Raw genomic sequence first — 17,913 nt, forward strand, 5'->3', positions numbered from 1 at the left:
GGTTTGTTTGTTCATTGGTTAATTTGTTTTTCTTTCGATACAAGTTGTCACGTTTTTCTATTGACAGTAATGTCCAGTAAAAACATTTTTGTGAAGAGGGGTATCCCTGAGAAGAGAGAGGCGGTGCACGTGCTGTGACAGCGTGAGCGCGGACATGCGTAGAGAATTCGGCGCGCGAAAGCTGCAGCAGGAAGTGAGAGAAGCTGAAGGGAAACGGCGGCCAGTTTGGGATTTGAATCTCTCAAACTACTCTCATAATCTACAAACATCTACAATAATATGGCAGACCCAAAGGTGAGGTCTATCATTCTAGGACGTGTAATGCTTTATGATTGCTGGGAAATAACAATTTTGTGACAAACATTGTTTTTCATGTGTCATAATTTGTCAAAGTTTCGAAAGGAAGCCGTGTGCAAGAAATGCCGACAATGATCTTGTCTTTGGTGATGCTATGAAACACTAATTGATATTTTTTAGTGATGTAAAAGTAACGGAACGCCAATGGACTTGTAAAAATGCACAGCGTTAACCGTTGTAAAAATTTCCACTCTTAACACTTCCGTTACAGTTCACGAGCCCATAATTCAAAGTGTGCAGCCAGCAAACGTGTTAACATTAGCTTCATACTGTGAACATTAGCATAGGGAGGTGATGTGCGCAAGAACATTAGTGCTTCTACTACACGATCACACCGGTCAGTTTTTTAAACTGGGTATTTTTCAGTTAGTATACTTCTCACTAGCTCAGGGCAACGAGGTTAGCTAGGTTGCTTGCCTTTGTCTGCCAAGCACAATACTTGCTAACATTAGTTAGCTAGTGTTAGCTCTATATCAGGGCGCTGTTTACTGTCTGTTAGCAGTGACGGTGTTATATTAAATAGACTGCTCGAAAATCACACAAGTTACTGAAAAAATACTGCAGTTGTGCTACGCAAAACGGACAGAGGTGCAAAAAAAGACAAAGTCGGATTGTTAGCTCCGGGCTAGCCGGCTAATGAAAGGCCTGCGTTTCTAGCTAGGCAAGTTCACAACGAGTTGTCTTAGGAAAAAATAAAGTTGGATAAATATTTGATGACAATACTAAAGTAAAATGAAGCTTCAACTTTAGGGGGAGGGGGGGATTGAGTTAATTAAGTTAATTTAATGTACTTTTCCTCTTAGGACCAGGAAGACCATGATACCACTGCAGATGGTGCAGAAGACTCTAATCATGATCCCCACTTTGAGCCCATCGTGTCTCTTCCTGAGCAGGATGTGAAAACATTAGAGGAGGACGAGGAGGAGCTGTTTAAAATGTAAGTTGCTTACCATGTGAACACATTAACAGAGACACATTAATCAGTTTCCTAATACTGAGGTGTTCTGCTGTTTTCATAGGCGGGCCAAACTATATCGTTTTGCCTCTGAAAACGACCCGCCGGAGTGGAAGGAGAGAGGAACTGGAGACGTCAAGCTGCTGAAACACAAAGAGAAGGGCACAATCCGCCTCCTGATGAGGAGAGATCGAACTCTAAAGATCTGTGCCAACCATCACAGTGAGTCAAATTGAGAAATCTGATTTCATTGCTATTCATGTCATGACAACAATTGGCCATATGTAACCTAAACAATATGGGTGAGTGGCGGTACAGGTAGAGTGGTGTGAAGATGTGTTATTTAAAGCCAAGGTGTACTCGCTGACTGGGGCGTCCAAGTATTTTTTGCTTGTTTTTATTGCAAACATTTTCTGATGTACATGTAAGTACAAAAAGACAATAGGCCCCATGTGATTCCCCCCGTCACCCTTCCCCACGATCTTTAAATGAGTCAAATCCCTGGTATTAGTGGCAACAACAGAACTATAGATGAGCAAACGAGAGGTTGAGGGGTGGGTGTTCGAGGTACTGGGCTTGTAATCTCATCCGGTTGTGATACTATCCAGACTGTGATATTTTTTTGTGTGTTGGTTTGATTGGGAAAATGCGTGTTTTACTCCCTCCATGTGTGGAGATAAAAAATGGTGCATCTGTGTGTTTAATTCCCAATGAAACTACTAGATATTAAAAAAAAATCTATTTAAGTGACTGTGCTCATACCTGCACTTTATGTGTTCTTGTTAACCACAGTTTTACCAATGATGGAGCTGAAGCCCAATGCTGGCAGTGACAGAGCATGGGTGTGGAACACACTAGCTGATTATGCAGATGAATGCCCCAAACCTGAACTTCTGGCAATCCGCTTTTTAAATGCTGAAAGTAAGTATTTAGCTACCCATTTCAACATTACACATTAATTCTCCCAGACTTGGATTTTAAATTATGTTACATTATGTTCTGTTGCAGATGCTCAGAAGTTCAAGGTGAAGTTTGACGAGTGCAAGGAGGAAGTCAGAAAACATCTAGAGCAAACAGGTACATGAAGCTTAAACTTTTAGGCTTTTTTCCCCCCTAGATATCGCATATGTGAATTTTCTGAGAAGCAAGTGAAGTAAAACAGTTTTGTCAACATAAACGAGTCCGTAATGTAGACCACATCAACATTAGATAGGAATTGTCAGTAATTTTACTTGGAAACATGTCAGTAGCAAGTACTTCCAGAACCCTGAATGCAACATTTTGCTAAGGTTAAAATGACTTGTATTGACTGAATTCAAAGTGAGGGCAATGTGACATGAGGATAGGGGCTGTGAGCATGCAGACACACTCTGTTCTCTGCTGCCAACTTCAGCTGGGGACTTTTTCTGTCTGCTACATGAACACGCAGAATGTAACACTTTACTAGTTTTCTAAAGACTGGTGTCGGTATGTTCTGCTACATTACAATTCAGTTTCCACAGGCCCATGGTGTTCGCGTCATAGAAAGGTTAGACTGTTGTAGAGTGTGTTGAGGAAACCTACTGTACTTCTGCACCTTTCAAAACCATGAATTTAATTCTTCTTTGACAAGAGAACTGTGTGTATGCTGGGGGTCACTGTCTTGCTGCTTAGCCCATTTTCTTTTTTGTTTAGTGTCAGTTCATGTATGTATCTTTATTTATTTGCTGGTTTTCAGGGTGGGTGGACTGATTTCTGGCTCAATCATAGCACCATCATGTCTCACTAATATGGGAGGAGCTTCTGAAGTTCTCCAAACTTGTTTAAAGATTTAAAAAAAAAATCCAATTCATCAACAAAACATTGTATCAGTCTTGATACATTTCCGCACATTTGGAGCTCATGCTCACACCTGATTTTCATCCTGGTGACTGTAAACATCTGGTTGTTATTTGACCTCTGGGTTTACATGCACATGCCTCTTACAGATGGGCAATATTGGATCATTTTCCTGACTAACCCCTTAAATGTCAGTCAGCGTTTCAATTTCAGTTGTTTTATTGGGTTATCCTTATTTTTGATCCTTTTGTTTTAGGTAATATTTCTACAACACAACAGTCAAAGCTGTAGAATGCAGCATTGCTTCTTAGCTAATGGCACTTGTTCCTGTTTGCTTTTCACAGGCAACAGCGATAGTGCGAACAAGGTGGCAGAGAAGTTGGAGGAACTCTCTGTGAAAGACAAGGCATCAGAGGAAAAGAAGGAAGCGGAGAAAAAGGAGACTGAGAAGAAGGATGAGAAGGAGGTGAAAGATGAGAAGAATTGAGAACCAAGAACTTGCTTTTGCTGATCTTCAATATATCGGTTTTTCCTCTTTTTCTACAATAGACTCTAAATGAACTGAATTTGGACACTTGCATAATATTATTAGGTTTTCTTTTTATTGTTTTTTGCCTCAAGATCACAAGTCCTTGATGCCAATGGGGGAAAAAAATACACGCTAGTGATTTTTTTCTGGAAAAAGTCCTTCCTTTCCCACCCCTTTCCCTCTTTGCACCGTGGAATGCCACGCTTTCCATCGTTGTCATCTACAGTTCAATGTTACTTCAAACAAACTGTGAAAAGAGGCTTGTGATAGTGACGATTCCCACATTGGGGTATTTCTTTTTTGTTTGGTTTGTTTTTGCTATTCTGATAAAGAGTTTTGTTTGTAGAGGGAGAGGATAACGTAGCCTGCTCGATGGCAGCGCAGGGTCATTGACCAGGTATTACAGAGGTGCATTTTAAGTATAAAATCCCATGTTGCATCTCAGTGGGCCGCCTTACCCTGCCCACTGTTAATGCTCCTACTGTTAGACAACAAGGCAAAGACTTCTCACTGACTGCCTTGCAGAAGTAGTTCCTTCTTTGGTCAGTTCTGTTGGGAACTGATTTGAAGGGAATCCACTCCAGAAAGTTGAGGGGCATCAGATGAGTACTGCTCTGTGCAGTGTGCACTGATGGTTGACTGATAGGAAATGAGATGCACTTAGCTATTTTTTTTTTTTTGTCCTGACAAACATCAAGTCCAAAGTAAACAGTCCATCAGTTTGGTGCAGCTATGCTCTGACTTGCGTTCCTCAGTAGTAAATCAAGTTTGTATTGTTTAGATCATAACATTCCCAGACTTTAAAGCATGTAGAGTATATGTAACAGAGTGTGCCCTCTTTGATCTGTGTGCTCACCACCCTCTCCTTTTCTTTCCACTAATTGAGTTCTTAACCTTGCCTCTGAAGTGCATCTAAGTGCCAGTGCATCTGTAAATACATGAATATGGATGAAATGTTGCTTCTCATTTGCACACAAATGATTTGAAATGTTTCGTCCAACTTCAAATAAAAGCTGTCAAAGACCACACGTTTGCATTCATATAAAGTCACTCGTTTCTCGTTAGGAATAATCAGTCTGATCCAAAGAGTCGGAAACTTTATTTACTCTGCTCAGGTCATTGGGAAATATTTCCTCTTCACAAAAATAGGAACGCATGTACAGTTACAGTATATTCTTCATTTTTAATACACATTGAACTTTCTATATGAGTTTCGGAAAACAAAAGTCAGCTTGTGGCTGATGCAACAGAGTCATTGCTGACTGTCAGGAATGGCCCCTGACCTGCAGTGATGTCCATCCCAGGAAAACAACATTGGACTAACGGCAGTCATCTTAAAGAGGAATGACATCGATTAGCTCTTTAGATATGTGGTCAAATGGGGTCTGGGAGTCACGATTGATCGGCTTTTTCAGCAAACTCAGCAGCCATTGGTCTGTTCTGGGATTTCAAGATGTTCCACTTTGCCATTCCGCTGACATTCCTACTCGTCCGAATTTCCAAAAAACTAGCCCTGTATACCACAGCCTCACAACAAACTATTTTAATCATTACAACTACAAATACAGGAGTTGGAACAGACGAGCGCGACCGTGCTTTGCAGTAATGACTTCATTGGTAAGGCAGCTGGGTGAGACCTTAAATGGGAGACAACTCTTGCCACAGAAGGTTCAAGAAAGCGTACCCAGTCAGAGATCGTCACAGGTGTCACCTGCTGCTCAGTACAAAACACTTCTATTTCACTGTCAAGTGAGTCAGCCATAGTTTGCTTTGTATGGAAACAAAGTTTCTTCCCAAAAGGCAACAATGGCTTATTGTTAATGCAACCAAATGCAACATTTACATTCTAGTAACATCTGGCATGTTGTGTCATTGTCCACTTAGTTTTCATCAGCTATTTTAAAGGTATTACTTTTTTTTGGATTAACAAAAAAGTAACGGCAGTGCCAGAGCTGTACCAGACAGCTACTGCAAACGAATGAATTTGGCATTTTCACTCTTTGTGACATAGCATTACATGACCGATTTGTTGTCTCTTTGAAGATGTGGTGTGTAGCCGCTTTTGGCACCTAAAGATCGAGGCTGCTTTTATGCAAAGCCCAGTCCTCAACTTCATCATTTAGACAGTTCATATCATTGTGGATTATGTCATAACTTCTGTTTTTAACACTGCCATATAGAACAAATTCTATCTACTTTATTTACCCATTTTTCACAATCTCATCCATTTATTGAAATTATAATTTAAGAACAAACTCCACTCAAAACAGCAATTCCATATAAAAGGATACTTTTTTAAAAAAAAAAGGAAAAGTACAAAGTAAAAAGTGACCAATGTTTGATTTTTTAACTGATACTGATTTGTTTCATTTAATCTTCCTATATGTATACTTATAGCAAAAACATAGCTTATTGACTAAATATTTTTCCTTTTTTGAGTTTCATTTGGTTGCTTCCAGGGTGGACTCGTTCTGTACTCAGTGAAAAACACTGGGATGAGGTATTCTGGTCTTTCAGAGCACAATATAATCACCCCAGCTCTTTTGATGTGGCTGATGCTGAAATCACAAACTGAAAAAACAAAAAGAGCCATGATTGGATACTCAATCCTCATTACGGGGGTAAAGGGGCGGGGCTGTGCTAGTTTGCAACCCTAAAAATCTGCGCTCCAGTCAGGAAGTGGAAACATTTATAATATTCAATTTAATGTCAACCTGCATCTCTGGATGCATGAGTTCTTGAGAAAATTCTATAGAAAAATAAAGTGTGTTCATTAAAAGCGACTTTTTCATTAAATTTGGAATGCAACCACCCAAAACTAAAGTAAAAGTTAGGTACTCTGTAGAACAGTGGGTGTTCCTCAACCCCTTACCACGTGCTTTAAGGATGGATGGATCCCTCTGAAAGTGAAACCAGTACGTTAGTGCCTTAAACCTGCATTTGTTGTAGTAGCCAGCAGGGGGCAACACTTCTGGTTACACAAAACAAGTCTTATGGAATTCTAAAAGAAAAAGTAATCCTAAATCTCACTTGATTTCTAATGAATTTTCCAAATGAGATCATGGTATCAGTAGCTAGGATCAAGTTGTTTTTATGTCGTTTTTTTTTTTTTTAATACTCCGTGTTAATTTAGTAAAACATGGTCCCATTTATAACAAAAGGAGACGGTCAGGCAGGGGATACACTGGGATGTGCAGTGCCCTCTATTCCACCCTTCACTTTCTCTAGCATACTAAACCAGTGCTAGTCGGACAACTAATGAGTCAGCTGTTCCGTTTGATTTTTGCAGTAAGTGCAGTTTGTTTTACGCCTGATTTTCACAGGCTAAAATTAGCATCCAGTTGATGTCACAGTATAAAACAGATGCAATCCGCTGATCGAAGATGCTAACTAATGTTAACTGATCAGCTGTGCCCTCCGTTTCAGCTAAATCCTAAAGTTAGTCCTTCAAAACAGGAATCTCCAAACAAATGGGTGATGTCATTGTATTGTGGAACATCTTTTATATACAGTCTTTGCCCAATCAAATAACCATGTCAGGGTTGAGGAACACCCGCTCCTGTTCTGCAGAGCTCTTTCCTTGTCACCATCTCCAGTTTCTCATCTGACTTGTGTTGCTTTTTTTTTTTTTTTTTACTGCCCTTGCACATATCGTCTCCACCTAAACCTCCATCACATCTCCACCAGACATGGCATGAACAGTACAAGTTAATGTGAAGCACCTTGACTTTTTGAGGTCAGCTGAAAAGAGTCTTCTTGCAGAAATCCGGAGCAAGTCAAGTGTTTAATCGATCTGTAGTGTTTCTGTTCAGCCCTCAGCGTTCGCTGGAGCGAAAGTTTGTGTGTAACATTTGGAACGACAAACGCTTCATAAACACAGATGAGAGACGACGGTAAAAACATTGACGATCTCGCTGGACGGTCCACGACGATGGACTACAAAATATTAAGGACAAACACTCTGCACACGCACAGTACAGCCTGCAACGTTAACAACCCACCCCTCTGGCACAAACACACACGGGCATATAGCTAAACAAGACCCTCGAAAGAGCAAAGAGATCCTCTGATTTTGAAGAGTAAATGGGGGGGAGGGGGGGGGGCACCCCTGACTGCCTGTTATCTTATTAAAATAACAGGAGAATCTCTCTGTGGCAGAGCGTCCACTGTGGGTCATTGGTGGATGCGGTGTCCCTGCTCACACTGATATCTCATATGTGGTGCCTCCTACGCCTGTCACCTTTTTGACGTTACTGTGGCGACTGGGACTGAGGGCGGCACCCTGGGCACTCGGGTGGCAGTCCATCTGCCCGTTAACTTTCATGGCCTCTCTGAGTGGAAAGAGAAGAATAAGAAATGATTCAACAAACAAATCAAACACTAAGGGATGTGAAAGCATGCACATCAGTTGGAACAGCAACACAATTTTATATGTCAGTCAGAACCCGCCCACCCAAAAAAAACAAGACAGCAACGTGGATGATTAGTCAAGTGTTTACTTGTTAGTAAAGTAAAAGGCTTGAAAATGTTAGTGGAGTCAGTAAAGAGCATGCAAAATGAAAAAGGAATGATTGTCACACAGTTTTATTCAACAGATTTGTTTGAAATAATACAAAAAATGTTATTTCTTTTTTTAACTTCTACTAGAAAGGCAAACAAACAAATCAAAACAGAATGTGTACGACTTCACACACCAGACAGAACTTATGAATAAATGAGCAGAACAGTGGGACAAAAAAACAAACATACATGACACAACTGCTACATGTTGCCTTGATTAGCTGATGTATTGCTGGTTGTGTCCAGCAGAGGGAGCAGCGTTTCCATCGAGAATACATTCAGTGACCTCCAGACCCCGGCTCTGTACATGCATGCAGTACCCCAGGAGTTGCATTAGGATTCATACCTTGGGCCCCCTAGACGAGGGGAGTCTGTCCTCTCGTGTGCACTGATGTAGAGTTTCTGGCGGGAGTAAGAAGGGGAGCGGGGCATAGCGGGGGAATGGGGCTGGTGGGCCGGGGAGCGATAGGGGCCTTCTGGGCCTGTGGTTCTGCTCTGGCTGCTGTTGATGCTGCTTTGATCTGTGTGCAGGGAGGTGGACGACGTCCTAGGTGCACGGCCCAGTGTAGAGCCAGCGTGACGCAGCACTGGGGTTCTTTGACCATAGCTCATCAGTCCAATCCCCATTAGGTTGTCCCTGGAGCCTCCATAGGCTGGAGGTGTCGGGCCTCTTGACCCGGGGCCACGAGGCCCATCTGGGTAGCAAGCATTGGCAGGCAGGCCATAGCCCCCATCAAACACACCAGAGTCCTGGGCATAGATATGGGTCTGGGAGCGCCCGTGATGCATCTGCCGCTTCTCCCTCTCCTCCTTCTCCTTTCGCTCCTGGATGGATGCCATGATGGTCTGGGAGAGGTTGTCGTAGCGCACCGGAGATGGATCTCTGTCCCTCAGGTGAGGGGACTGTCTGCCCACCACTCTGGGGGGCATCACTGGGCTGTAGGTAGGGGGGACCTGTTGTCTCTGCATATCAGGTTCCCGGATGTGGCACATTTTGGTGGGCAGGTAGGGTGAATGGAACCCCACAGAGGGAACCCCACGGTGGGCCATGGACTCACTGGCAGTAGCTGGGGAAATGCTGGGGTTGAGCAGGCTGTCATAGGATAGACTACCATTGCGGTTGGAGAGATTATTGGGAGAGAAGACACTCTTGTAGGGGGTTGAAGTGACTGTCCGTGGCTCCAGGGCTGGGAGCTGGCCCTTCTCTGGCCGGCCGTGACCCTGCTTGAGGCTGAGAGAGCGGGAGTTGATGGGGTCTGAATCCAGCTGGAGGGGCGAGGACTGAAACGTGCGGTGGAGGGGAGCATTAGCATATTCAGGCAGGTCCAGGTTCGGCTCGGATCGATAGTCGTGACCACGGACACCTTCTTCCAGGATGGCTGAGGGCTTCCGCTCATCAGATATGACAATCTGAGGGGCAAATGTCAAAATAACATCTGAGCCTTTTGGCACTTTACGACGACTCACTGTTCATTGTTTCACAAAGATGTAGAATAGATAATAACATTAATGCGTTACCTTCTCCTCTGTAGTGTGGTAGTGGACTTTGGGCATGGTGCCAAAGGATGGCCTGAATTTGTACATGGCTGGAGTGGATGGGTGGGTCTTACCAGACAGCGAAGTCTCTACAATACAAACAATATAAACCCTGTGTTAAAAAACTCCAGATTAAAGCAACAACACAGAAGAAGCTGTAGAGTTCTGCAAAACCACACAATCACAGTTTCTACACAACAAAACTAACTGGAATAGCCAGATGGGAAGAATGAAATCTGTAACTAATATTTAACACATCTGAGTCCAGCAACAGCCAACTGCCCATCACTGAAAAACAACACTCTTCTTGAGTAAAATGCAAAACCCAAATGCATTTAAAGAAGGTGCTTTTAGCAGGCAGCCATGTCTCAGCGGGGATGCCTGAATCTTTTTGGAGAAACACGCAAAGAACACTTGTGTCCACAGGTTCAGAGTTCAGAAAAGTGCCTCGAAAGGCGAGGTGACGCTAGACCGGGCGCAGTGACCTGAAGTACCACCAGGCAGCAGTAGTGCTCTTTGGAAGAGCAGAAAGTTTCCAGACCCTGACATAATGCACCATGACACTGGAGATCCGAGGAAGAAACCTGCCCTTAACTCTACTATAAACCCTTTCATACTGCTGAATGGAGGCTAAAACCCTTAGCTGTACCTCCACAGTAGGTTCGCCGTTTATACGGATGGTTTTCAAAAGGCATTTTTCAGTTGCCATTGTACCCCACCCCTACCCGAAAAAAGGTGGTGATTTACGTTGCAATGCTTCACCCTGGAATCGCACCACAAATCTGGTGCTGATTCACAGAGCAGAGCTCGCCTTCTCACCGCAAATCACGGCCCATTTTCTGGCCAGGCGTGAAAAAGGCCATCAACCTGCCGCTGGGAGGGACATTCATCAGGCTAATCGAGAGCCTGCTCCCAACCAGGACACCAGTGATCTACAGGGGAAGTTCTGGGAATTGCTGTTTGGTGCAACCGTGACAAGAACAAGAACTTGGATTGATGATGACTGACAGGAGAAAGAGAGCGAGAGGGAGTCGGGGCTGTTTCTGTGGTTCTTACCTTCACTGGAGGTCATCTGGCTTTTAAGCTGGTTGTACCTATCAGCTTTGGGTGGCAGCGGCGGCTGGGTTTCCTTGTCATCTAAACCATCGAGGCTGCTTTTGGACTACACGAAAGACAGGAGACAAACACAAAGTGTCACAGAGGGTTTTCGTGGTGGCAAACCTGCACATGGCAACTAGTCGACGTTTAAATTGATACTTAGTAGTGGCTGTAAAACGAAAAAAGAAATAACGGCAGAGTTGGATTAAGATTCTCAGATTAAGGGATGTAATGCTGGTAGCAGCTGACGCAGTCTTGAGCTGGAAGTCAGCTGTGCTTCTATTTAAGTGACCGTCTGCAGATTTCTTCCCTTTAAAAACTTGCATTATTAGGCCGAGACGGCACCAAACTTCAAATGACACGACTTTGTCATTTAGCAATCAATACAATTTTCTCCAGTACCTCTCAGCCAGCTCTTAAGAACAGGCAGAAAAGAAAATCCAAGTAATCAATCCTAGTTGCAGAAAGATCCCTGATTGAGCACAGAAATCAGGAAGTAATTACTCCATTGTAATAAAGCTAACTTTCCTCTTAATATTTTCCTTCCCAAACCATAGATGTGACAAACCATGGTTAACTAAAAATAAAACGAAACAAAACTTCAGCCAGACATGAAGAAGACGGAGTTGCAATAAAATTAACTGCTCCGTTGAGGCCTACTTAAGAAAGCCGACTCGGATTTTCCAAAAGTTAACAACATAAGGAACAAAAATGTTCCAGAGTCTGGGGACAATCCAAGGGTGACTTCCCAGCCGGCATGTCATTCCTCTGCTCTCTTTTCCATATCTCATCTGCCCCTTAAAGGCAAAAAGACAAGTTTTAGTCTGTTTAGTCGAACCTGTGGGTCAAATTAAATATGAATTGCTCGATATAATATTTCATTCGTTTAGTCGTTCTGACGCGCGTGTTTCACCCCGAATTTATCAGCAAGTGCGCAGCAGTCTAGATTTAAAGTGAGGTATCTGTGCCATCCTCTGCATAACCCCCTGTATTTTTGAATAATAATAAAATAATATGTTGACATAAGTCTCGTTAGTATTAAAGTAACCATATTGTTATGCAGTGTTATCAGCGTATGCATTCATACTGTGTTATGGGCAGTAACTGGTGGAGGATAAGAGCTGGAAATGTGTTTCTTGTCCTCTGTGGATTAATACTAAATGGATTCTTTTCACTCCATGCATTATTGATGAATACTAGGATCATCTTTAGTGCCTATAAAAGTTGTAGCGTGCACCATCGTGCTCACACAGCACTTCAAGGCTCCTAATGACAACATTAATGATACAGGCCTGGATAAATGCTAGTGCAACCTGATTCCAAAAAATGTGGGGCGGCATTTAAAACGTAAATAAAAGCAGAATGTTATGATTTGCAAAAACTCATAAAGCCAATTTGTTTTCACACTAGAGCACAGAAAACATATCAGATGCTTAAACTGGGACATTTTACTGTATTACATCGAATTTGATGGCGGCAAACGTTCTCAAAAAAATTGGGAAGCTGGAAAAAGTGTTAGAAAAGTGGTTGGAACTAAAAAGAAGCAGCTAGAGGAACATTTGGTGTCTAATTTAGGTTCACTGACAACAGGTCAGTAACATGACAGGGTGTAAAAAGAGCATCCTAAAGAGTTCCTCAGAAATGAAAATGGGCGGAGCTTCACTAAACTGCAACAACACTGTGTCTAAAACATGAAACTTTTGAAAACTTAGAAAAAAGGGCGATCGTGGCTCAAGAGTTGGGAGTTCGCCTTGTAATCGGAAGATTGCCGGTTCGAGCCCTGGCTTGGACAGTCTCGGTCGTTGTGTCCTTGGGCAAGACACTTCACCTGTTGCCTACTGGTGGTGGTCAGAGGGCCTGGTGGCGCCAGTGTCCGGCAGCCTCGCCTCTGTCAGTGCGCCCCAGGGTGGCTGTGGCTACAATGTAGCTGCCATCACCAGTGTGTGTGAATGGGTGGATGACTGGATGTGTAAAGCGCTTTGGGGTCCTTAGGGACTAGAAAAGCGCTATATAAATACAGGCCATTTACCATTTACCATATTTAATCATCTACAGTACAGTACTATAGATTCAGGAAGTCTGGAGGAATCTGTGTGCAAGGGACAAGATGCAAATACAGATTTGCAGCTCTATCAAACATGATTCAGAAACTCTTCTGTCTTCTCTGGGCCATCCTCGTTTTAAATACCTCCATACAATCAGCGCCCAGTTCAAAAGCCTGCATCTCTTATTGTAAGGTGGACCGGTGCCTATATAACTGCCAGCTTGCACATCTGGAAACACACCATCAATGCTGAAAGTCAGGTTTTAGAGGACATATGCTCCCACCCACACGATGATTTCCATATTTCACCAGTACAACGATAAATCTGCATCTATTACATCAAAGTGGTAGTACAGGGTGGCTGTAGCTCAGGAGGTAGAGCAGGTCACCTACTGATCGGAAGGTTGGTGGTTCGATCCTTGGCTCCTCCAGTCTGCATGTCAAGTGTCCTTGGGCAAGATACTAACCCCAAGTTGCTCTCCGATGCGTCCATCGGAGTATGAATGTGTGTGAATGTAGTTAGATAGCACTAAGTATAGATAAAGTGCTTGTGAGAATGGGTGTGATTGGGTGAATGTGGCGTGTTGTATAGAGCGCTTTGAGTGCTCCGAGAGAGTAGAAAAGCGCTATATAAGAATCAGTCCATTTACCATTTATCAAAGTGGTTTCACAGCAGTAGAGTACAGGGGGCTGAACTCTCCCGACTGCAGTCCCGACCTTTCATCAGTTTGATGCATCATGAAACAAAAAATATGACACAGAAAACCCCGAATTTTTGAGCAGCTGGAATCATCTATATGACAAATATGGGACGACATTCCTGTCCCAAAAGTGCATCAGTTGGTCTCCTCAGTTCCCAGACATTTACGGACTGCTGTTAAAAGAAGAGGGGATTCTTCACAGCAGCAAACATGGGACTGTCCCAACATGTTGCTGACATCAAATGTGAAACACGTTTTCTATTGCAGGTTTGTGAGATTTGCAAATCAGTTGCAGACATGCTTACTTTTACATTTAGTCAGACTCACCACATCCTTTTGAACTCAAATAATTTTCCCCATTTGAGTCGTCCGTCTTTAAGGTGTTAAATAATATCCTAAAGCTCTGCTTTATCGCGCTAACGTGTCCTCTGTAGTGGAAAAAGGACTGGGCATGCGTCGTGCCACAAACGATAGAGCACATGTGTCGAACTCCAGGCCTCGAGGGCCGGTGTCCTCCAGGTTTTAGATCTGTCCTTGATCCAACACAGCTGATTCAAATGGCTAAATTACCTCCTCAACATGTCTTGAAGTTCTCCAGAGGCCTGGGAATGAACTAATCATTTTATTCAGGTGTGTTGACCCAGAGTGAGATCTAAAACCTGCAGGACACCGGCCCTCGAGGCCTGGAGTCCGACACCCTTGCGATAGAGGAACAAGGGAAAGCTCCCTAGTAAGTGCAAGCTAGTCACCTTGGAGCTGATGATGGTGCTATGAATACCGTTGTCGCTGACTTTGATGGTGATTTGCCTGTCTGAGAGATCTGGTCTGATGAACGGGGGCTGAACTTTGACGTGTGGCTTCTTCCTGGGGTCCAGCATGTACCTTCATGAAACATTTACAGCACATTAACAAACAGGTTATTTACAGTCATCTACTGAAAGTTATACTTCATTATCAACGCACGGCAGCCTCTCTGTGATGCACTGACACGCCGGGATCCCAACTGACTTGCTGCATGGTTTACAAAAGACATTTCACACACAAATGCGCACGTTTAGCTGTTTTTTCGGGGCCGTCACTGCGGAAACTTGAGGAGGAAAAAGAAAACTGTTCCATGTTTTCTGAGCAGTTGAGACACATTCAAGTAATCAACGCCTTTATAAAAACAGGAAACCTAATGGTTTTGCTGTCAGACTCACTTCCCAGTCAGGTTCGATGTTATATGAGTCACTGATTCAGTAAATTAAAGCGGATCCCATCAGGGCCTGTGCAACAGCTAAACAGCAACCACACAACATTTCACCCCCACCTGTTGTCGTCTCTCTGCAGTCACACTGGTGATTTTTATGAGATGGGGCTCGGCCCAATAGGATGTAATGGGGCGGGTTTTAGTGATGCTCTGTGTGCGTGTGAGCAAAAAGCAGGTTGGCTAGCTCCGCGCCGTTTCCCATTAACTGTTGTTTCTACAGAGTGAGCCAATTCTCTCAGCCATCTGCCTTCCCCCCCCCCCCCCCCAGGGTTGCTGGCTGCTTTCAGGCAGAACACCTCTGCAGCCACCTCAGAGCATGTGCTTAGACACGTAAGGGCCTGTGTTACCACTGCAGTGATGTGCTGGTACAGCATGGATTTCATGGGTTTTGTTGGCCACATGAGTAAGCTGTGGCATACATATGCACTTGATGTACTGTATGTAACAGGAAGACAAGACAGTTTCTACAATGTATTAGCTACCCATACTATGGACACACGCAGCATAGTAAAGCATCTTACCTGGGTGCTAGGGGACTACATAAAACATACTCCACGTTGCCACAGCAACCCTTGGTGAAAGGATTTACTCCTCCACGAAACTTGCCCGTCACCTGCAGAACAAAATGCTGGTTTACAGCTGGCAGCAAAGTAAACACAAGGCCATGGCCAACATACAGAGAGTGGACACACACACACACACACTTGCCTTTTTTGTCTTAGTGAGGACATCTAATTGACATAATGCTTTCCCCTGATCCTAACCATCAAAAATGAATGCCTAACCCTAACCATAACCTGTAACCCTGACACTAAAACCACATTTTGAGCATCAAAAAGATCTTCAAACCAAGTATTTGGGCCCCGTAAAAGACTGTTGGTCCCCACAAGTATAGTAACAGGTGAATTTTTGGTCCTCACAAAGATGTATAAGTGTGAACACACACACCCAAAATGCATTCACGAGGCGTCTCGCATGGGAATATCTGTGCTGTTCAGTATCGTGTGTGATATTCCCTTAAGCGTGTGTGTGCTTATTGCCTTTAACATGCTCAACTAGTTTCTAATTTCTTCTTGTTCTACGTGGCGCTGTTACACCACCAACAGTAACAGCACTAATTTCTCCTCACCTGTTCGTTGGTTGTTCGACCTCGAGCTACGAGCACCATGTGAAAACCTGTGAGTCCCATGACTGGAATAAAGAAAAGACCCGCTATGCACATCACTACCAAACTGAGCACAAAGGTCAAGGTCATAATAACGTAAGGTCACGGTGCGAGTCATATACGCACGAGACAAGGAAGCAAGTTTACGAGAAATAATAAAGAATCTGAAGCTAATAACACAAAATGATTTTTGTAGGATTTACAAAAGCGTAAGGATACGTGACAGTGGTGTGCAGCGCTCCCAGCGTTTCTTTGTGGTCAAGGACAAAGATGAGGCCGAAACAGAACACTCCCACCATGTGAGCACTCAGCGACAGCAGGAAGAGGAAGAAGTAGCGGTAGTTTCTCCGGCCAATGCAGTTGTTCACCCAGGGACAGTGATGGTCAAAGTCCTGAGAAAGGGAGGAAGTTTTCTATTTAGAAATTTTGAGAAACCAAGAAGAAGAACTCTTTAAGGTTTTAAGAAGGAAAAAAAAACAAACACACAATGTAAGTCAGTCATGATGGTACAGTTGGTTCAGAGAGTGGCGGGGTTCAAATGCTAAAACTCCGCTTATTTTTGAGGCATATGAACATAAATTATAAATAAAAAATAGACGTGGTCACCATCACCTTTGTTTGTGCCTTAGCAACCAGTTGAGCGTGTTTGCTGTGGCCGGCATGTGACCGAGAGATCAAGGACGCTGCACGTAGAGACAGCTTCACGTCTATTTTACTGTAACTGGGAGTATAATTTACTAAATTACCATCATGCTCTGTCATAAAAAAGACTTGATAGAAGGGACTGAGAATATAAAGTTTTTAGGAAAACATTTTCTGACATTTTCTTTCTCTCTCATAGATCTCCACAGTCAGAATTCTTTTTGAAACCTGGAGGCCAGAAAAAAAATAAATAAAAATGCAGGTTTTAACCCTTTAAGATATAATACAATCCAACCATTACAGCCTAAATTTTAATGATATGTCTGCATTAAGTGCATAGTAATTACATAAATTGCAAAAAAGTGCAATAAACTACAAAAAAATTGAAAATCGTTTTTGTTTTTTTAACATATATTTCTAGTTAGAGAAATTTAAGAGGCTTATCCCTCAAAACTGTAAATACAAAAAAGTTGCACAAACTAGTTTCCCACCACAGGAAATTTATTTTGAGTGTCTTCATAGTTTTATTTTTGAAATACACCAATTTTTATACACTGCAGGAAAAACGAAAATAAATATTATAGCGCAAATTTGCAAAAAAGCAGCATGTGCATCAAAATAAACTATTTCCAGCAGTGTAATATGAGTCCTAAGCATCCCAGAAACGACACAGAAAGTCATAAAGTCAAAGATAACTTTTAAAAACACCAGTATAGGCTCATGAGGCCCTGATGGTAAAAAACTACATTTCTGCGAAAATGACGTCACTTCTGGTTTCGGGCAGGTCATGGCGGACATGCGATAGTTCACGCTGATGGACGTAGGAAGTGTTACAAACAGCTGATCGGATCGGCAAAGCGTGTTTCTGGAATATTATGTTTTTGTTGCTGCAAGTGCTTTTTATGCAGTTTTTGCAAAGCTATATGTGGAAGGAAACTGTGACCGAGGACAAGCTGATGGCATAAGATGTAAGTACAACTCCTCCGGTTTCATATGCAAAAAAAATTATTGCACTAACTTACGTGGTTGCAGAGCTACCGGGATTTAAAAATAGTTACGCAAAACAGAGCGTGCCTGCTCTGACCGGCTTTAAAGGGTTAAAGCACTTAATCATCAGGTACAGTCCACCTCATACATACAGCTCGAACTCTGGCATTCGTTCTTCTTCTCCTTGTTCTGCACTGCTTGGGAATTTAGTTGGAAACTAGTTTTATGACTCCTGTTGTTTCAGTAAACAATAACTCCGAATCACACTGCGC

General features: G+C 42.9%; 2 protein-coding genes and 1 non-coding gene across 4 annotated transcripts in view; 2 read left to right on the plus strand and 1 right to left on the minus strand.

Moving 5' to 3' along the window:
- Window positions 1-144: 144 nt before the first annotated feature.
- Window positions 145-4,685, plus strand: ranbp1 (RAN binding protein 1). Its single transcript, XM_085179382.1, has 6 exons — window positions 145-294; window positions 1,161-1,294; window positions 1,377-1,534; window positions 2,105-2,233; window positions 2,321-2,389; window positions 3,475-4,685. Exons 1-6 carry the CDS (start codon window positions 280-282, stop codon window positions 3,615-3,617), a joined length of 648 nt encoding a protein of 215 aa, XP_085035508.1. The 5' UTR covers window positions 145-279; the 3' UTR covers window positions 3,618-4,685.
- LOC146507358 (small nucleolar RNA SNORA77) lies at window positions 2,672-2,799 on the plus strand. Its single transcript, XR_014877408.1, has one exon. It is a non-coding gene; the product is annotated as a small nucleolar RNA SNORA77 (small nucleolar RNA).
- zdhhc8b (zDHHC palmitoyltransferase 8b) overlaps window positions 4,291-17,913 on the minus strand; it is a 94,960-nt gene continuing 81,337 nt past the window's right edge. For both annotated transcript variants that reach the window (XM_085179350.1, XM_085179351.1), the window contains 8 exons: window positions 16,232-16,404; window positions 15,977-16,079; window positions 15,369-15,460; window positions 14,348-14,480; window positions 10,812-10,917; window positions 9,738-9,844; window positions 8,566-9,629; window positions 4,291-7,990 (listed from right to left, as the gene is read on the minus strand). In XM_085179350.1, coding sequence (XP_085035476.1) covers window positions 7,858-7,990; window positions 8,566-9,629; window positions 9,738-9,844; window positions 10,812-10,917; window positions 14,348-14,480; window positions 15,369-15,460; window positions 15,977-16,079; window positions 16,232-16,404 — 1,911 coding nt within the window. In that variant the 3' untranslated portion in view covers window positions 4,291-7,857. The remainder of the gene's footprint in view (window positions 7,991-8,565; window positions 9,630-9,737; window positions 9,845-10,811; window positions 10,918-14,347; window positions 14,481-15,368; window positions 15,461-15,976; window positions 16,080-16,231; window positions 16,405-17,913) is intronic.

The sequence above is a fragment of the Neolamprologus multifasciatus genome, chromosome 12 (genome assembly GCF_963576455.1).
Source record: "Neolamprologus multifasciatus chromosome 12, fNeoMul1.2, whole genome shotgun sequence".
In the NCBI taxonomy this organism is placed as follows: Eukaryota; Metazoa; Chordata; class Actinopteri; order Cichliformes; family Cichlidae; genus Neolamprologus; species Neolamprologus multifasciatus.